The following is a 21,627-nucleotide window of genomic DNA, read 5'->3' as shown; positions in this document are numbered from 1 at the left end:
GGCTATTTTTCATGTTCTAATCTACATTACTACGGTTTCTGAGACCTTTCGTGCCATTTATTCATTGTGCTTTTACGCAGCCAATATTCCAGTATTCTATTTTCATCTCTTCAGCTGCAGTGTTATTGTTATTTTTGCTTTCTATATCCCTAAAATCCAAAGGTACTGGAAGGCTGACCATGTACTCTCCGAAATCTCGTTGTGTAGTTTTCCTTCGCGACGCCATCTGTAGGATTCGCCACGAAGCTTCACCTTGATGATGCACTAGTTGTGTTCTCTTATCAGCGTCAGCTCTACTCTCGTCCTTGTAGATATTGCTGAGCGCTATCAAAATACGGAAAGGGACGAACACACAGGACGAAGCGCTTCGTCCCTTTCCGTATTTTGATAGCGCTCACCAATACCTTGATGGATGCAGTTTCAACTAGCCCCAGTAGTAGCTCTTTTGTCTACTATCGTATCGCTCTGCGATTGGGACGTGCTACTCGGACGCCAATTACCGCTATAAAGGTATCATATATGGCTCTCGTGTTGGTAAAGTTGATCATCGCCTTGCACGCTGCTATTTTCGTTTAGTGAGGCTTTTACATTCCTGCTTTTTACGGACACCGGATAATGGAAAACGTTTTTTTTTCATGCAAACTGTAGTCTGCCACATTTTTACTAGTTTGCACCGGGCGTTCTTCTCTGTAAGACTTTGAAGCGGTTAGCCATCATGACGACATTGTCACTACTCCTGCTCAGCTTCCTTCGCAACTATATTTTTTGCTTCTACCGAAGGCCTTCTGAACAGCAGCCATAAACTCGTGAGCGGAACGGTGTGCCTAAAAATTAACATGCCGAAACCCAAAGTAATGTTTGACAGTGTCGGAAGTGAACAGCAGTTTACGATTGGTAGCGAGGCACTGGAAGCGGTAAGAGAATACGTCTACTCAGGGCAGGTAGTGACCGCAGATCTGGATGACGACAGTGAAATAACTATCAAAACAATGAGAAAGGTTAATTGGAGGGATATGGGAGAGACCTTTGTCCTGAAGGGGACGTAGTCAGGCTGATGACGAAGATACTTCAGTATAAGCAAGGCCGGTGCAGAACGTGGCTAGCAGAGTCGGGAGTGTGCGACGTTTTGGATGACATTTGGCAGGTTCTTTCAGATTATGAATGGCTGTTTACCTAGTATCCCTCAGGATAAAGTATACAAAGCTTATGCCGGTACTCACTTACGGGTAGAAACGTGGATGCTAATGAATAGAGTTCAGCTCAAGTTCAGGACAACTCAGCGAGCTATGGAAAGGGGAAATGTTAGATGTAACGTCAAGGAAGAGGAAGCGGGCGGAGTTGTTGAGGAAATAAACGCGGGTTAATGCAATCCTAGTCAAAATGAAGAGGAAGAAATGGGCTTAGGCAGGGCATGTAATGCAAACGCAAGATAACCGTTGGTCATTAAGGGTAACAAAGTGGGTTCCAAGAGAAGGCAAGGGTAGCAGGTGTCAGCAGAAGGAAAGTGGGTTTGCGGTAATAAGGTGCCCGCAGCTAGCACAAGACATGCTTAATTAGAGGGGTATGGAGGCTTCTTTGCCCTTCAGTGTTCATAGTCAGAGTGTTGCTGTTGATGGCATTTCACTATAAGCTAAGTATAGGCAGACCGTTCAGGACATGGCTAGCAAAGTCGCGTGTGCGTGACGTTATGTTGCAGTTCCTAAACAGCCGAATTACACTTGGGCGTGCAACAAAACTGCACACATCTTCCACTACGCAAGCAGTAAGTGCAATGCTAATATTGTTATTCTTGGGCATTCTTCTTGAGTGCACTTTATTAGCCTACGAGTCCTCTACATCACTGAAGACATGCGAGTACGAGTACTACAATTTGTATGAGACACGTTAAACTTGCGGCACATCGAAGCCGTGGGGTGGCCTTGGTATTCTGGCTAGGCCCCTTGGGCCTAATTGTTCTTCCTTTTGAAAAATGAGGAATGGCCAATGTGTCACTAGGCCTGGAGCATTTCCTTATAAGAGACCTTTTCAGACTAATCTGCCGGTGTCGTTGGCCTCGTTTTGTCTCCCTTCACCTTTTACACAAAACTTGTCCTGTGAATGACGCCCAATGTTTGCTTACATCTACCTCGACGAAACTCATAGGTCTATAAACATGCAATATATTGGAAGGGCATTTGAAATTAAACATTTCGAACTGAAATTTGTTTTGTTATCAATAGAGAAGCCTAGTTAAGCTCGGCGCGACCGACGCGCAGGACTACGATGGCGTGCTTGCCGTCCAAGACGTCAGCATGCGGATCTTCGAGAACCAGATCACCGTGCTTCTCGGCCACAACGGAGCCGGAAAAACTACGCTGCTCAACATGATCACCGGTGAGATCGCGGCTCCCGAAAGAGTTTCTTTAGCCTCACTAGTACCTATATTTATTTATTTGAACCTCAAGAGTCCCTGGCGGGACATTACATGAGGGGTGGGCCCGATAACAGCGGTGAACAATAAATGTTACATGGGAATCAGGACGACGACATGGCTTCCTCGATGGCAGTCTTAAAATGGGCTGGATCAGGGATTAGTGCTAAGTCGCAGGGAAGGTCCTTCCAGTCGCGAGCTGTGTGGACAAAAAATTATTTCTGAAATGTAGTAGTGCGGGCACGATTCGGGATGACGCTGTTTGGATGGCCTGTGCGGGGTGTTCGACGTACTGGTAGAATGAGCTTCTTGCCATGGCGTGAGCAATGAAAAATCCTGTGATAAAGGTAGAGACGTGAAATACAAAAATATACATACGTATACAAGAATATACATGATCACACATTGTGGGCCGATAAGCAAATGAAGTGAAATGTTTTCGCGGCCGCTCTGCTAGGTGCAAGGAGCTCATGACTCTGCGGTTCGCATGTCTATTGGGCCACGCTAGAGCGCGATATCAGTGAAAGTCAGTACTTGCCTTAAAATTTAACCAAAAATGTCCCCCACTGCACAGCTTAGTCGCTTTAAACAAGGATGAACGGGGCTGCACAAAAAGTATTCTGAGAGAAGTAGACTTTTTAACCACTCTTGCGAGAGGTCGCCATAAAGGCGGAAAGTTGCAAAACAATAGCTCGACATTTAAACGTTGGTTTTAACACTTTGATTGATTTTATTTTTGAAAATTCAACTGAGATGAGAAATTTGGTCGAGCACGTGGATTGACTGCTTTAATTTTAGGGAGTACAAAACGCAACCGCAGAAAATTGCTACCGAAATCTCGCTACACTTTCAAATCTCACAGCAGTTCTTGAGTGTCGTTTCGACAATTCATAGCCTCGAAATTGATCGTTAAATGAGGCTAGCAGGCTTTCTCATCGTATGCGGGTCCAAAAAACATACATGGAGAAGGGCCTACCGTAATAGAGGCGTAGTTTTATGACAGAAAAAAAAGGTTGAAGCAACTGGAGACGAAACTCTGCTTGCTGGTGTCATGTTCCAAATCTAGTAAAGCTAGTGTTAGTGAGCTGCGTGTTGACAACGTACTACTGTCAGTAGCCACCAAAGCAGCACTCTTACTCCAGCTGGCTACGCAAGTACATAAAGTATGGCGCTTTCTGCACGCAGACTACAGAAGGAAAAAAAATAGTCCCTCACTGCTGTATAAATCAAATGAAAGCAGTCTGGAAGATAAAGCTAAAGCACAGAAGCCACAAATGGAAGGCTAAATTTCTGAAGCTTTGATGGCAGCAAGAATAATTTAACTCGAATTTTTGTTGTAAGCAAAGCTCGACAGTATGAATTCTTGTTAATTTGTTCACATTTGGCTGACAGCAAAATATGTACTGGTTGCAGCAGAATTTGAGGGAGAATTTTTTTCCCCACCATCTTATGATAGCCATGACGTTGTTGATGTCGAATGTATTCCGGAATCTGTTATCGCCGGCTGAAACTGACAGGTTCGTTTACAACAATGGTCTTGATGTCAGAGATGCCTGTTTTTCATTTTATACAGTTCTTTCTGTTAGTGTAGCATCTCTGTGAATCAACAATGTCACCAAGCGATACATGTCGTTTATTCTTAGCCTCTCTTTAACCACTAAGGTGACAGTAAACACATAATTTGGGCTAGCTTGATAGATAAGCGTTGTTAGGTTATTTATATCATGGGAACAGAACAGCAATGGATCTATGACATGGCAACGGTTTGAAGACTTCTCTAAATATACGTTTCTGGGTAGCCTCTCCTGAAATTCTCATTTCTTAGTTTTTAGGAATAATTCATGTCATATAAAGTGGCTAGAGAGTTCTAAGTAGCACGCTAAGTCGAGTAGGGCTTTCATATGAACAAAAGCGCTTCTTTTCTGCGGCTAGGGTTGGTGTTTGAGCATGACATCTTGCTTACAAAACACGACGTCAACAAGCTTTGTCACCGCGGCGTACTAGGCACCGCAGACAGAATTTATATTAAAATCAGTTGTTTAACCTTCTAGCTCGAAACTTACCTACGAATTTTGGAGGTCAGAGTAGCGATGAAAATTCAGAAACAACCAGCGTTCACGCAAAATGTTAAACGTAAGGAAAGGAGTGCTTGATATTTTACTTGACAATGTTCCAAAATTGGAACATGCGAAACTCATGTTTGTATTTCCCTTCGAAATGCATCCTTGTTGAAAACTTTTGTTTTCGCATAGTGTGATAATTGTGGAAAACGTCGTAAATATAACATTTTATATGGTTTTATTTATAGGCTCTGAATTATTACCTAATTACTAATTATTAATAGGAATTTTGCCGCCGCGGTGGCTGAGTGGTTACGGCGCTCGGCTGCCGGCCCGAAAGACGCGGGTTCGATCCCGTTCGCGGCGGTCGAATGTCGATGGAGGCGAAATTCTAGAGGCCCGTGTACTATGCGATGTCAGTGCACGTTAAAGAACCCCAGGTGGTCGAAATTTCTGGAGCCCTTCACTACGGCGTCTCTCACAGCCTGAGTCGCTTTGGGACGTTAAACCCCCATACACCAAACCTTAATAGGAATTTTCTTCTTTGAAACATTGCTTCATGGCGCGTCGTTTAGAAGGTTAATAACTAGTTTCGAATGATGCAGGTGGCCGAGGAGGTAAGTGTGCGCGAAGAAATGCATTTTCACGCCGCTGTCAGTCGATGGAAACATGACCTCCCGCATAGAGCTTCAAATTGACATGGTGGCCGGCGGACATCTATGCGTCAAAATCCTACCTGTATCGCAGGATTCACGAGCTGCAGTGAAGGTAATGTGCTGGTGGGTGGCTACGACGTCGTGACCTGCACCAAGGACGCTCGCGAAAGCTTCGGTTACTGCGCCCAGGACAACATCCTGTTTGACGACCTCACCGTCGAAGAGCACCTCATCTTTTTCGCCGTCGTGAGTGGCGGCCTGCGATATTCGTTACCGGGTTAACTGGATAAATACGTGGAGGCCTTTGGGTGTGGTAAGGCTCACGATGATAATGACATTCGTTTGGGGTCTACATATTTTCCTGAAAGTTTACCTTGGGTGCTCTACCAGAGCGAATAGGAAGGAAGACATTTTGTATCTCTTGAGTAATTTAAGCGATTTTAGACACCAATTTGACTCAGAAATAAGAGCCGTTCACGGCCTGGTGCATCACTCCTCTCTTGTCAGCCTGACTATTCGCTTTTTCAGTCAGCACGGCTTTACAGAAAGCCCTTTATTCTGCTCCATTAGCGAGCTCAGTCGTGGACAGTGAGTGACACTAACGCGGGGACAGCAAACCATGAAGATAGAGCCGGGCTCACAGCAACTTATGAATGTGCGCTATGCCTTCATGATATTTGTTTCTTGCCCCCTGTAAGCGCCTTGCCATTCCTGGTCGTATCGCGCTGATAGGATAGAAAGTTTTATGCAGTTCTTTGCTTATGCACCAAATGGAAAATGATTATAAAGCAATCCCCGACCCCCCTCCAGAAAAAAAAAACGCTTGCAGCGTCGATTGCGCCTGCAGCCAAATATTTACTTCTAATATTGGTTTAATGAGCATGTGTCACCTCCAGTATTAGGCTGTATATATTTTGCGAGTTTTAAATACGAGGTACCAGAGGCAGACTGAGCAGATAGCGTATGTCGAAATGAAGCAACCGTAAAAATCGATTACCCGAGAAAAATAATGACAGTATCAACACGCGACCTAAAGTTTGGGTTTATGAAACCTTAGTCCAACGGGTAGTGGAATACGCTGCCACTGTTTGGGACCCCTGTACGCTAACCGACGACGGTAACCTCGAAAACGTATAGAGTAAATCAGTGAGGTTAAGTTGCAACGTGCATACCTCACGCACGTCTCCAACCTGGCTATTACTATACGAAAACTTTGAAAACCTTGCCTCAAGTCGTTACTAAATAAGAGTGAAAAATTAGTTGCTTGTTTTGTCATCACTCTTACGGGCTAATAAAATATCCACATTGAAGGCGCCAATCCACACACAACACTTTATTATCACCATAAAATGTATACCTCGCAAGGCTAGCGTTATTAAAAATTGTTTTCAGGAACGACTCGAGATTGTTTTTTTTTGTCTGCCGGTATTTTGCAATGTGCAACGGTGTCATCTCGGGCGCTCTCTTGTATGCCGCAATTGGTTCGCAAATTTTGCAACGCGCTGACATCTTCAGGCCTTTACTTGCCAGTTTGCCTTTATGCTTCTTTGCTATGCTCTCTTTTGCTATGTTTCACGTCTTTACTCCTTTTTGCAATCTCTTTTACTCTATTGTCATTTGAAGAGAAGTTGCTACATGCCTCGGCGACTACATACTGAATTTTATTTTCCGTGAAACCAAAAAACAGGGAAAATTTCGCCCTCTTGAGCACTCTGATACCTCCTGTGGGTGCGCTAACATAGACCCGGAATTACAGGACCGATGGGAGAGCCCTGCTGGGTAAAAGAGGCACCGGTACTTCTTGAGCATATTCGATAGTATGAAAAAACTTTCAAGATGCAGATACCGCGGTTATAATTATGGCATTAGTGATCTTTTTCACTCTCCACAGTTTTACAAACTAAAACAGTTTGTGTAACTCGAGCGGTTCTGAAGCTCTGAATGTTCCATAAGTAATACTTCAAAAAGTGTTCATTCGGATAAATTCGTTGTTGCCTTAGGCGGCCGCCAGCATAAGTGTGTAGGTTTAATTTTCGCAGTCTTTCTGCTTGATCATTGAAGCGGTATCGAGGGTTAGTCTTGGTCATTAGGTCATCTCACTTTCTCAAGATACTTCGGCCACTGTTGCGCTATTCGCTGCTCTGTCCAGGTCAAGGGCACACCGTACTGCTCAGTCCGGCTGGAAGTCGTCACCTTGCTACACGAAGTGGGCCTCATGCCGTACCGCTCAGACCTGGCGGTCGACCTCTCCTTGGGACAGCAACGACGGCTCTGCACAGCTCTTGCCATTGTGTCTAAGCCCAGGGTAAGAGAGCCGCGCGCCAGCAAACACCGCTATCAGACCAGTAGACACCTCAGAGTGCATGAAACTGCTGCTTGGGTTTTCTCTCGATAACTGTGGCCAGCAACATAACAATGTGTCTATTCGCGTCATTTCTGCCAACGCCTCGGCCAGAACTCCACCTGTGAAGGATTTTCAACGCCAGCGGGTACATTTTCAAAGAAGCATTCATAAAGGCACTCATAGTCGTCACCTGGCGCTCATCCACGAGTGCCCTCTAACAGGAAGATTATGGTTAGACATGAAATAATTTTCTAGTGGTTTAAAAGACAAGTAGACATATTTTATTCACTAACGTACCGTTCATTCGAATATAGCTTCGTTCAAGCGCAGTTTTATGCTTTACAGAACGATCCGGCATCGTTAGTATAAAACCATATGACGCCTGTCCTATACAAATATATGGCGCCTGTCCTGTTGTGTTCTTGTTCCTCTTTTGTCCTTGATCTTTTCGCGCCACCCTGACATCATCTAGAAGCTATGTACCAACTAGCCCAAACCAAAGTACTTCTTTAGTATACAACATCGCTCGTGTAGAAAGCAGGGTAATCGTGCGGACGCGTTCGATGTGCAGGTGATCATATTGGACGAGCCCACGGCCAACATGGATCCAGATAGCCGCAGGGAGATGTGGGAGCTGCTTCTGAAAGTCCGCCGGAGCTGCACTGTCTTTCTCACGACGCAGCATCTCGACGAAGCAGACGTCCTGGGGGACAGGATAGCCGTCATGTCCAATGGCCGCATCCGGTGGGCGCTTGAATTCAATTCTCGCAGTAATCTGTTCTTTAAACCAGCCTCTTGGATACGGTCGAAATGCATCTTTTACAGCTTGGCAGCCGCGAAAGCGCAACCCCGGACCCGCAGCTTTGTCAGAGGTAGACTTTTCTGGGTCGGAACTAGTACACCTCGCCTCAACACACCACCAAAGACCAGTCTTTTAATGTTGCGCGTAATAAATGCCAACAGCCTCGCCTACCTCTCTTTGCAGTTCTGAACAGTCGCCACTCACATCCTTGCCCGACGTTCACCACTTTAGGCCATATGGCTGGGTGGTACAGATATACAGATACCAGGCAGTTATAATTGACAGATATTATGTATTGAGCCAGGCGGAGGTCATATGCGCTTCAATATGGCATATAGATAAGAAAGAAATGGTTGGGCGAATCGATAGGAACACATTGTGAAATAATGGAGCAAATTAGTTGAGATTCTTGTGAGAGAAATATTTAACAAGAATCTAATTTTGTTTCTTTCTTACGCTTCTTTCATTTCTTCCTACTTTCTTTCTCTATTAATGCACCGCCAACCAGACAAATTTGTCATTGTACCGACGCTTGCATTTTTAGACGGTGGTAACATCGGGGAAGCACCTCTTTGCAACGTTTTTCCTGAAAAGAGCGCCGAGCCGGAGAAGTATTCAGCAAAATAAAAAAAATTAGCGACGTGTGCGACGGGCTTGAGTAGTCGTGGTCTCGGTGGTAGGAAACGTTTTTTGGTGGGGTTGTTGGCAGTGATCCATATCGACGAGCAGTGCGCTGAAATTGGCTTACACAGCCACCAGACGACTATTAATGTGCTAATAGTGAGCGTGGGTTTTCCTCTTTTCTTGCAGCCTTTTTTTAAAATTTTTTCGAAAATTTCTTCCACACTGTCTTGCTATACCAGAAGGGGTTTGGCGTCCCAGATTTTCAGAGTTTGTACCATTTCTTTGCCAGTGCCCCAGAAATGAAGTTAAGTTCGATAGATCTACTGGCGGTGGGAAAATAACAGCAGGCAATGAAAGTTTAGGACAAATTGTCGGGCTAGTTGGTAATGATCCATTCTTGTTGACAGCGCGTTTAGAGCACAGGGACAGAAGAAACACAGAGGACGACGTCACAGGCGCTGAACTTCAACTTTATTCAAGAATCATCGAAACCCTGCATATATACCCATGAAAGAGACGCCACCAAGCGGCGAAAGCTTTATGCGCTCGTGGAAACAGAGATGATAAGGCAGGTGGGGCAAAATGACAAAGGCTAAAAAAACCGAAAAATTTTGAACAGAGCAGGAAAAAGCAGAGCAAGAAGATGAAAAAAACTTTACCAAGTCATTTGAAAGAAACACTCCGACACGTGAAAAAATGGGGCAGATGACAGACAGAATTTTGAAGACGGTTCCCGAAAACACTGAACCAAAATATACGCGTATAACAAAAATCAAACATGGCGAAAAAAGAAAAGCATAGTGGCAAGCAAAAACCAACAATGAAAAAGCACAGTGGTGATTGGATAGGCAAATGAAAATTTAACGATACAGGTGAAGCCTACAATTAACGTGGCTAAACACAGAAGATAAAATGCACTGAATAGATAAAACGGTAAAAAACTGGGAGGAGCATGAAAGATGAAGCCAACAAAAAAAAACGGCTAAGGCTAAAAGATGAGGTGCATAAAAACAATAAAAGCGAAAAGGAGAGAATAGTGGGAAAAAATTTTTTGTTTAACTCCTTTGTAAAACCATTACTACTTCAAACAGGCCCCGATAGAAAGATTAACTCTTTTTTCGACAATGAAACCGAGGGTGCACTTACACATTCACCCTCGTGCCTAGCAATCTCGGTTGCTTCCACTATTTCACGTGTCAACTTGTTCCTGTGCTTTTTTATCACAGTGGCTTTTTCGAACAAAGGATGGCATGGATTTTGTGGGTCACAGTTTCGGCAGTGTACGGGCAGATTCCTGAGTGAAGTACCAGATAAATCGTTCTTGTGTTCCCTCAGCCTATCATTGATACATCGGCCTGTTTGGCCGATGTATACCTTCCTACAAGACAAAGGAATTGAGTAAACGACGCCTTCCGCGCATGCAGTAGATGGATCTCTGTGCCGAATGGTGCAGCCTCTTTTTCTTTTCTCTTTTTCATTTACAATCCTACAGAGCTGCGAAAGGCGCTGAGGGGCGGAAAAAACGACGTCCACTCCTGCAAATTGGAAGCAAAGCAGGAGTGGACGTCGTTTTTTCCGCCCCTCAGCGCCTTTCGCAGCTCTGTAGGATTGTAAATGAAAAAGAGAAAAGAAAAAGAGGCTGCACCATTCGGCACAGAGATCCATCTACTGCATGCGCGGAAGGCGTCGTTTACTCAATTCCTTTGTCTTGTAGGAAGGTATACATCGGCCAAACAGGCCGATGTATCAATGATAGGCTGAGGGAACACAAGAACGATTTATCTGGTACTTCACTCAGGAATCTGCCCGTACACTGCCGAAACTGTGACCCACAAAATCCATGCCATCCTTTGTTCGAAAAAGCCACTGTGATAAAAAAGCACAGGAACAAGTTGACACGTGAAATAGTGGAAGCAACCGAGATTGCTAGGCACGAGGGTGAATGTGTAAGTGCACCCTCGGTTTCATTGTCGAAAAAAGAGTTAATCTTTCTATCGGGGCCTGTTTGAAGTAGTAATGGTTTTACAAAGGAGTTAAACAAAAAATTTTTTCCCACTATTCTCTCCTTTTCGCTTTTATTGTTTTTATGCACCTCATCTTTTAGCCTTAGCCGTTTTTTTTGTTGGCTTCATCTTTCATGCTCCTCCCAGTTTTTTACCGTTTTATCTATCCAGTGCATTTTATCTTCTGTGTTTAGCCGCGTTAATTGTAGGCTTCACCTGTATCGTTAAATTTTCATTTGCCTATCCAATCACCACTGTGCTTTTTCATTGTTGGTTTTTGCTTGCCACTATGCTTTTCTTTTTTCGCCATGTTTGATTTTTGTTATACGCGTATATTTTGGTTCAGTGTTTTCGGGAACCGTCTTCAAAATTCTGTCTGTCATCTGCCCCATTTTTTCACGTGTCGGAGTGTTTCTTTCAAATGACTTGGTAAAGTTTTTTGCATCTTCTTTTTATTTATTTATTTTTATTTTTATTTCAGTATACTGCAAGCCAGAGTTGGCCCAAGCAGGAGGGGCATACAACTAAAAAAATTTCTAAAAGAGCACCAGCTACAAAACCGCGAGTCAGCTTTTCCTGCTCTGTTCAAAATTTTTCGGTTTTTTTAGCCTTTGTCATTTTGCCCCACCTGCCTTATCATCTCTGTTTCCACGAGCGCATAAAGCTTTCGCCGCTTGGTGGCGTCTCTTTCATGGGTATATATGCAGGGTTTCGATGATTCTTGAATAAAGTTGAAGTTCAGCGCCTGTGACGTCGTCCTCTGTGTTTCTTCTGTCCCTGTGCTCTAAACGCGCTGTCAACAAGAATGAATGAAAGTTTATGCGCTTATGACCAAACACCGTATGACTGCGTTTTATCAGAATGAAAGCTGTTGGGCTCAGTCAGATTGAGTCGCATTTTTCGCACACATCTAGCAGCTTGAATTTTTTACATCCGTGCACTGTGCTTCGCGGGAATAGATACGCAGCAGACTTCTACCGAACTGTCTGGCGCTGCTATCGCCGTGGATGCAGAAGCGCATTCTAACCGAACGCTCTCGGGCTCACTTTTGTCAGTTGGTCAAAAACTGGCTGCTGCCGAAAGTGTACCTTGTGCTCGCGTAAATTCGCTGTTCCTGACCATTTGTTGCACCTTTTGTTGTGGTCACGGAAAAGCCGTTTGTGCGGCTCAAGTCTCCACTCTTGATCGTCTCCTCAAGTGCCGAGGGTTCAGGGATGCTTCCTGAATTTTAATCAAGAAAGGACCCTCGCTTTTCTTATCTGCTTCGTAGGCAGGTCATAAACATAAAGATAATCGTAGCTGCGCGAAAGGCCAATTTGAAATTCTTATCGCAGCTGCACCGGCTCCCCGGCATTCCTGAAGCAGCGTTTCGGCACAGGCTACCGCATGCGCATCCACAAGGGCCCTAAGTGTGACGTCACGGGCATCGAGAAGCTGCTGCGCAAGCACGCGCCCAAGGCGAGGCTGCAGAGCGACTCCCGCAACGAGGCCGTCTTCATGCTTGGCCAGATCATCGCCACGAAGCTTATCATCACAATGTTCAAGGCAAGATCCTTTCCCGCCGTAGGCAGCACTCAATGGGCGCCCCGAGTGCACTGCTCCAATGGTCACCCGTTATTATAGTACTTGTTTCCACACAATATTTACATGACATATGAAGCGCTGCATGCATAACTGAATAGCATGCCATAATATGCGACTGCATCGCAGGGGTGGCATGAGATGACTTTAGGAGCGAAAGGTCCACTTCACGTACAAACCTTGAAAGCCATGTTAAGGCGCAGATATGACCGTGAAGCGGCTTCAATTAATAAAAAAAGAAAAAAAATTGTGCTGTAGTTGGCAATCAAACACGGGCCTCCGGCAATGGAGACGGGGTCGCTTCCACTCCGTCACGACTTTTCGAACCTCGGAAGGGAATGCAGGCGCACCTAGTGAATGCGCAGGCGTCTAAGAAACGTATCTTCGAGATACGTACTGAGGTGAGTATATAATTTAATTATGAGCATGTAAATTGCAGATATGCCAATGAAACGAGTAGCGAAGTACGTTTCCTGTGAATTTCCTTCGTGCATGGCGTGCAGTTGTAGCGCCATCATACGGCACGCACTGAAACCCCAACACGAAATCTACGGTTATCGTCCAGCAGATGGCTTGACCGACCTTTCGCTCCAACTAACCAGGTTCAGCCGAGTTGAACCACAGGCGAATTTTTTATGATAGTACTTAGCATTAAGAAGCATTACTCCAGAGAAGGGTATGTTTTCAAAAAGCTTAGAAAAGCAAACTTGCCACCTAATAAACACTGGCCATAGCATTGGAAGAGGACTACAGTGCATGGAATCTCGAAGCAAGGCTTCAAAGCTTTGTCACTTGGCGAAAGTCGGAATATAATGGACGCTCATCGAATGCGACTGTGCTTGGATGACATGTTGCTGTTGTTTGAAATATTTTGGAAAAAGAACACAAGTGGGTCATTATTATATCTGAAGCATTAATTACATTCTGCTCATGCTAAAAAAATAAAAGCTTTACATCACCTTTGTTGAGCCGCTTTTTCTCAAGCTTTTTCAAAGGATGTTGTTCGCATTCCTTAAAACCCTGCCTTATTCTTCTATTATCTGGCATCTTCCATCCCTTAAATTATTCGGTCCTGGCTGCAAAGAAAGCTGTCACTTGCAATACCAGATGCGGTCGTTCAGTATTTTATTAAAATAAGTGGCAATGAGAAACAAAAGCACGTTAGGGGCTTTCCGACCAGACATCTCTTCTTGCACGTTCATGGCAACCGGCGTCGTTTGAGAGAATTCTTAGAAGCACGCCGGTAGCAGTGATAGTTAATTCTACCGGCTACCTGGGACCTCTAACTGTTACATAAATGGCCGCACTACGCATATGCTGTTCGAAAGAGTGAATATTCAAACTACAATTTTCAGACTTGGTCCAATAGTTTAAATGTCAATTTACTTTGGCATGAATAACAACTGTCGTAAGGACCACCCTTAGTTCTTGGGAATAATAAGGATGTAAATATTTATTTCCGCAAGCTCAGAAAACACGGGCTTCTTTAGAAACCTCTTGAGCGGCCGTCCTGCTGGATAGCTCCACACTTCCATACTGGGAAGCTCTGTAACAGGCGTTCAGAGGGGGCAACTTCTTCGGCCCTGCGGGCGTGGTAATAGTTATGAGGAGCCGCTTCAACCTAGTTAGCCAATTCGCCCAATCAATGGCGGGGTGGGGAGAGTGGGAAAGGTGTTTTGAGAAGGCTACCTGGGCGGTCATGTGTTTCTGAACCATACATACGTACGTACACGCCCCGTCAGAAGTGTACAGCCCAGGGGTTTGCTTTTGAGGCCTTTCGTGTGCTTCGTTATGCATCCTCAGCGACCGCAATCTCTCGAAAGTGGAGCTGTTCTCAAGATTCTTGGCGTCCTCAATCGTCCCATGCTATGGACAGCTAGATGTGCCAGGGAACCCCGCTAAACAGATTAGAAGCGAACCCCTTGGGCTGACGGGGGCTGTATGTAAAGATATCTGACGAGCAATATAACGGCTTAAGATCAGCTCGCGTTGGTCGTATAAGTCGATCGGGCACTTAGTGACTTAGTGCGGCGCATAACCTTTGTGTATTTCAGGATATTGAAAAGAACAGCGCGGACTTGGGCATCGACTGTCTCGGGATGACGGTGACCTCATTGGAAGACGTGCTTATCCGCGTCGGCGAAGAACACCAGGTACAGCAGCAGCGGAAGTCCTTTGACGCCGCTATGGATGAGGCGACTATAATCGACGCGAAGGGTGAGCACTCTCCGCTGGCCTTGTGTTCTGGCGACTTAAGTCGGATGAAGAACCAAATTGGTTACGGGACCAAGCGGTTGGGACGCTACTGATGTATAACGGTGGGGAGCTGCATAGCTAAGCGGATAGAGCGAACCAGCATTCTGAAATCTGTTCTCAGGTCTCGGGGCGGAGGTCGTTTTGGAGAGGAGAGTTCTCTGAATAAAGTTAAAGAAATTCTGCAAACACTTGAATGTATTTCTGACAACTGCTCTGCGGACGCACCATAATTAACTTAACGCATCTCATTAAAAACTTTCAGAAGGAACTTTGGCACCGTCATTTTGATGTGCTTGATAAAGTAAAGACACAGGTTCGAGAAAATACGTAAACAAATGTATCATTTCATCTCCATGCTACTATGGCTTTTACTGTAGGAAGTAAGGGTTATACTAATTGCATTTCTTGCACATGAAGTGTAGAGTAACTGAAGGTGGAAAGTTAATGAATCTAGCTAAAGTACAGATGCGACGAACTCCTTCCTCCTCTTCATTCGACACGCAGTGTTAAGAATTGCTGGCCTTGGGGCTACATCTGCATTTTTGTTTATTTCAGCTTTTCACCCAAACCTAACAACCGGGAAAGGCTTATCACGAAAACGTAAAACGTCTATTGCGTTCTCGCGACTCAGCCATAACTGCTATATTTAAATACGGATGTGCGCACGGGCCTCCTCAGAGATTAATCCATTCCTAATGGCGAGCCATCTGCCGGCCACACGGATAAATGATCACAGAGAGACTGCCGGGAATTTGTAGGTGGTGGGAATGCCGACGCTAGTGGCTAGTTATACACTGATTAATGCGGCGGGCGCAAGGTCCGATCGAGACTAAAGATATTTTTTCCATCTTCTTCGGGACAAGAGAACATTCATCTTGAGTGTGATCGTTCTATTGATTTCTTTATTTTTTTCCATCAGGATACGTGATATATTAGAGAGGGGAGGGGTAAAAACAAAAGAATACAAAATAAAACGACAAATAATACAGAATACAGAATGCAAATAACAAAAACATTCGAAGCAAAGGTGAAAGGATAACATGAAACATAACGGATACAAATATTACGGGTTCTAGAAGTTTTACATGGTCGCGCAATCAGAAATATAAATATAATTATACTATGCATAATAAATATGGTAACTGCACATAAGATGTCAGTAGTTACAGTAAATTATGAAATAAAACCTTGAACACTTATTTTAAAGCTAAAAGCATTTAGGCATTCTGCGGGAATTTCAGAGACCTGGTGATGTCTTTGCAGAGCCCTTGATTGCCCTGATGGCAACCACGGTCTCCACGGAGCCCAGCTTCGTTAGTCGCATGTGGACCCTCCTTTCCAAAAAGGCCACATGCATATGGCGCCAGAAGAAGCAGCCGCTGTTCAGCTGGCTCCTGCCACCGCTGCTGCTCAGCCTGCTCTTCCAGCTAGAAAACGTGGCGCTGTACCACACCACGCACGTTGCGCAGCACGTCGGCGACACATTGTCGTACACCTTCATCGATGTGATGCAGGCGACGAAAGTAAGAAGATAGTATTTTGATTCCTTGAAGCGCCACCACACAAGGGTATGTTTTCTTTCAAGAGCGTTCGCTCTTGCTCGTCACGTTTCGAGATTCTGTGGGGTCTGCTACAACCCTGAGAACATAACGCCATTTATGGCAGCAACCACACATCACGTCTCGAGATTTCGTGGTGTCTGCTACCACCCTGAGATCAGAGCGCGATCTGTGGCAGGAACTAGAAAACAGCACATCGAACATCGTGACTTGTAACGCCATCTACGATACCATTGTAGAAACAACCACCAGGCAAGCCAATGATGTCACGGTCTGATATGATGGATAGAGGTGGAACTATGTAAGTGTGACAAAGGGGGACGAAATCGCGGCATAGTTTCGGTTTCTCGAACCTGAGGTGGTGGATTACGATTGAGGTGGTGGATTACGATGGATGTGCCCTCCCTCCCCCAAAAATGACCTAAAACCTGTAAAAAAGCAGTCCCTTCACGGAACCGCTGTAAGTGTACACATTCGTTCCGTTATTTATACTCCAACAACAAGAGGCACCCATCCGGGGACAGTTGTGTACCGAATTTGGTAGGCATATAAAACCCCATGGGTAGTGGTATCGAAATAAAACCACAATTAAATATTAGGTGAACGTTGTATACATGCAATTATTAATTGAAGCGTTGCCGTATCGTACCGCAAGCCGAATTCTAGCCCCCCTAAAGAAAGCAAATTCCGTTTGGGATGTTTTTTGAGGAGGTGGAACTTAACAACGGGTAGACGTGCATCGTAATTTCTCTGATAGATGGCGCTAGGCGTCGAGCGCTCTGCTAGGTGGAAAAGTTTTGTTGCTTTTCCGAACCGCTCAGGGTTTTCTTCACTGGGATTGCTGGATGCGGAACGACTTTCGTTTTACTCATGGCCAATAAAGCTAACACTTGTTACTTCAACATCTTCCAGACTGTGGCGGCCTTTTTTTTCTCTCGCTGTGTTTAATAGTAGTGTGATATTCAGTAGGAGAACTGCCCCTAAGTTACTCGCGTAAATAGTGCGTTGGACTCCCCATGCTGTATAAATAACGGGCAAATAATTATCTCCAGTTTGTCGAATATATCCCTCCAGTTCGCCACGTTTCCTGGTTGCGTATTTTCGTGTCCCAATTGCATTGTTATGGATCGGACCAGCGGCCACGCAGGGCCCCAGTTCTACCAGGAGTTACAGTAATAGTACGCATTTCGTCACTGGTACTTGTCGCGTGTTGTCCGAAACTTTCACAAAGCTTTCCTACCTGGTTGAGCAGGGATGAACGGTGTTTTTTCACTGTTGAAATGACGCAGTTGTGGGATCCGCATTGAGATTTTCTATCTGTGAACTAAGTTTAGAGGAGCTATCCAAACATATCATTATTTTGGTCACAAATCTTGTTCTAGTCCGTAGAAAAAGTTTATTTCCTCGTTCAATAAAACATTTGTTCTTCTGCGAGTAGTATAATACCACTAATCAGTGACAACTGCAACACGGAAGCACAATAACGCGAATTTTTTGTGTAAAACGCTTTCCCAGGATCTTTTCTCTGCCGTACACTTGAAGGCTCTTATGATTTTTTCAGATATTTGTTAAATCTCAAGTCAGTAATGAAGCTCCACGGGATTATACTTATATAGGGAACCCTGATTTGTTAACCAGTACTTCTTTACGCCCGCACTTTTGCGCCTTTTTAGTAGTCAGTGCCTGACAATATCACCGCTATTCTAAGCGAGCCGTAGTGCGAACATCAAACAGAATTTGATCACCTGTTTATCAGAGTGAAAAATTGCATGAAAAATATTGCGTTTAATCTCTTGAGCAAGAACACGACACGGACAGAGGTACAGACTTAGCTAGCGTATCTCTGTCACCTTGGATATGTAAACAATAAATATCGTCATTTTTCGTCTTCGTCTTTCAGCTTGATTTTGTGGTAATGAAATAGCTATGCCTCGTGTACAATCTGGAATTTGGATCATCGGGCGTTCTCAAATTCGGTCATTCCGACTCATAAATAGCGAACACTTTTGGGATACTGAATTCCTATCTTTTGTCTCTGATTTTTGTGGCTGCGCTGACGACAAACATTGCGGAGCACGAAATTTTGTTTTCTCTTTCCACTCTTATAGTTTATATTACATGGGTCCAGCAGGTACCTACATGTCTAAATAAAATTTTCTACTTGAAGCCTAATGGCACCTATCCACTTCAACTGATTTGACCGGTGTCACTTCTTGCGGCTAATATGCCAGCAGAGGTTATGTATCTCATAACAAGAATGATACCTGTGTTAATTTGTTGATGACGTGACATGATCTTGCTTGCACGGTTAGTATTTGCTCAGCCTTTGCATAACTGTAGCGTTGGTACCAATATGTTGCTATCCGTGTGTCATGAGGACTCTTACAGAAGGAGATCAATGGAGCCTTTGTTTTGAATGATAGCAAGCTAAATATTTTCTTAAATTCTGATGAATAGGTTTAGAGCTCCAAAATAAGAAAAAAAACATAATACACTTTTTGAGGCCAAGCTACAGGGTTAACGATAGCATGTCTTGCTAACAACGTTAACTTTGCAATTTTCGTCCATCCCCACTCACGAGAGAGACAAGCGCAACGCAATGGTCTCCAGAGATTTCGAACAATCATGGAAGTGCAAGCAGGCGAAGGGCATAAAAGAGAACGCAGAAACTGCAACTTTGCTTTGGCCAAACGTGATCTTTGTTGGATGCCGCCCCAGAATTGGGCTCTTATGGTCTCTCCTTATTGTTCTTTTCAGAGCACTTAAACACACCACACAACAGAGATGCGCGAACTGTCAACTGAAATTTGATTCCGGAGTACATAAAATATAAGCATTTCAAGTGAAAACAAAATTCCAGAACACAGTTAAGGCATCCTCTCCATTATCACATCGACATGACAAATCTTTTTCATCGATTACTGTCCTAAATTGTCTATTTTCTTTCTTTTTACTTTCCTTTTCTTGTCTCGAAAGCGTAAGAGACGGGTCGATTACATATGACGTTTTTTTTTTTTTGATGCAGTAAGTTTCTCGCAGCTTTCTGATTAGCTCGTAGGTTAAAGGGGAAAAAAGCCTTAAACTTCTATTCTTGCTGATCTAAGTTCGGCATCGTGAAAACGCCTCGGGGTAGGTGGCCTCGATACTGAAGCTGAAAATAACACGAATATGTTCTGAAAGAGTCGATAAAGAAAAATTCCCTCCACTGTTTGTATATAAACTAACTCTGGATGTGTTCTACAAACTGGTTGATGTCTTCGACCAAAAAGAACACAGTTCTGAAAGCTCTGGTGGTGGCATTCGTCCAGTTGGCCACAACCACAACTATTACAGTTTTAGGACATAAATGAGATTGTTTTACATGAATATCCGCCAGGAAACGACGCGACGCCGGTCCTGTCTTCTTGCTCCGTCGCTTGTAACTCCTGTCTCGGCTCTGTTTTACGCTATAGCGCAGGGTGCTGAATGAATATCAAGAAAAAAAAATTAAGGTGCATCATTGTCATATTTAGTAAGACGCGGTCAGTATTCGATATTATTCATAAATTTTCTAGGACTTCCTTGTTTCAAACTAACTTCTGGTCATCTTGGTTTCTCATAAAGCGTTCATCTTGTCTATGTACTCCCACCATGTATGTGTTTTTGTGTAGAGAATATATAGAATATGCAGAATATATAGAATATATAGAATATATAGAATATATAGATAATATATAGAATATGTAGAGAATATATTCGTGTAGAGAATATATAGAAGTCAGGTATTCCAAATTGATCGATGCCACTAGATGCGTCATTACAAACAGTATCCGGGCGGTTATGTCTTTCACAGACGCGTGCAGAGAGCCCAATAACTTCGAAGCGTGAGTGAAAAATCGGTGGAGTCGGTTCGGATTGGTGTTCCTTGCTACTGACGCTAAATTGTACGCTTTTTTCAGCAGTACGCCATGTAACAATAAATGTAATTCGTTCCGTGGCTACTATGTGCAGGGGTTCGCGCAACTGAGCGGTGACGCGGACTTCTACGTCGACTACGTCGTACCGATGTTGGACACGGAGCGCTTCCACGTCGTCCTTGTTGCCCCTAGCCAAGACATAGGCGCAGTGCTGTTGGAAGCAGCCAGGAGCGACTTGAGGCACTACGTCTTCAACACGCACTTTGTTCTGCAGCTCATCGAAGAAAACAGGTTCTCTCTCATTCTCATTCTGTGGGATACAGGGAGGGCTTCGAAATTTGTTTAATAGCGAAGGCAAATTTGGCATGCAATTCGTTCTACTGCAATAACTCAACGAGAGGTTATCCCTGGCATAAACAGCATCACCATTACAACTAGTGAGCCGTTTTTCTATTTTTTTTTGCAACCAGAAACGCTAACCTGCTGGCCTCGAGAGTATACCATTAACGGCCACAAAGAGCTGATGTAGCGACCGCTGATGTCGATAACAATGACTTGTCTACTTTAAACGCTGCATTTGGAATAGTCGACCGCGCCGAAAAGAGGGTTTGGATAGGTGCGTGAAGAGAAGGAGTCACAAAAGCGGTGCTCTTGAAAGGCTATTGCTCGCTACCTCTGGTGCTTGAAGGGGGTGTTATTTTTTGTCTGTACACCTGTTTTTCATGTAATCCCGAAAATATGTTCGGTTTTCTGCCACTATTGCACCATTTAGATCACCCGTTCGAAGGGCTCAATGTCTAGGCTTTTTATTCCCTCCATCTTGATGCCTTGGATCATTAAAACTTTTTCATTTTATTCCCCCCCCCCCCCCCCCCCCCCCCATGACGCACTAGTCAGTGTCTCATTGTAACAGCAGTCGCCGAAATGTCGGTATAAGTAATACAGGTTGGGCGAGTGTGTAACCATGTAATGCCGTGAGAAAAGCGTGAAAAATATGACGACTTCGCGTTTGGTCCTTCGGTATTTTATCCAGCTTTTGTTATCGCATCATTGAATTCTGGTAGCTTTTCCTCTTTGTAGGTGTTTTTTTTTTAGGATCAGAAAACACTTTGAGTGATGTTGTGAAGACAATGAAGGGCTTCAATACGCTTGGTTACCGATATGGAAAGGGACGAGAATGCCTCATTCCAGTTGTAAAGGGCAACACAACCCGCCCTGGTCTTTCGACCGGAGGTGCTCTCCCATTCGCGCGTTCCCTAATGCCATCCACTCTAGCGTTTCATGATAACGAGTCGGAGAAGTTACAGGATAGGTGGACCTTATTTTACATTCTATTTCTACACGCTACTCTCCGCATTAGAAAGCAGAAGTTTGGCTGAGATGTTCGTGGGAGCGTAGCCTGCATAACGAATGGAATAAGTCGCTAGACTCAGCTA

At 44.3% G+C, this 21,627-nt stretch overlaps 1 protein-coding gene across 1 annotated transcript; it reads left to right on the top strand.

Annotated features, from left to right (window-relative positions):
- Window positions 1-2,259: 2,259 nt before the first annotated feature.
- Window positions 2,260-20,537, top strand: LOC144124105 (phospholipid-transporting ATPase ABCA3-like). Its single transcript, XM_077656767.1, has 8 exons — window positions 2,260-2,373; window positions 5,218-5,372; window positions 7,276-7,431; window positions 8,042-8,214; window positions 12,234-12,444; window positions 14,535-14,697; window positions 16,000-16,259; window positions 20,286-20,537. Exons 1-8 carry the CDS (start codon window positions 2,292-2,294, stop codon window positions 20,535-20,537), a joined length of 1,452 nt encoding a protein of 483 aa, XP_077512893.1. The 5' UTR covers window positions 2,260-2,291.
- The last annotated feature ends 1,090 nt before the right edge of the window (window positions 20,538-21,627 follow it).

Source organism: Amblyomma americanum, chromosome 3 (assembly GCF_052857255.1).
Source record: "Amblyomma americanum isolate KBUSLIRL-KWMA chromosome 3, ASM5285725v1, whole genome shotgun sequence".
In the NCBI taxonomy this organism is placed as follows: Eukaryota; Metazoa; Arthropoda; class Arachnida; order Ixodida; family Ixodidae; genus Amblyomma; species Amblyomma americanum.
Note: the sequence above shows the minus strand (reverse complement) of the source record. Positions and strands in the feature narration are given on the sequence as shown.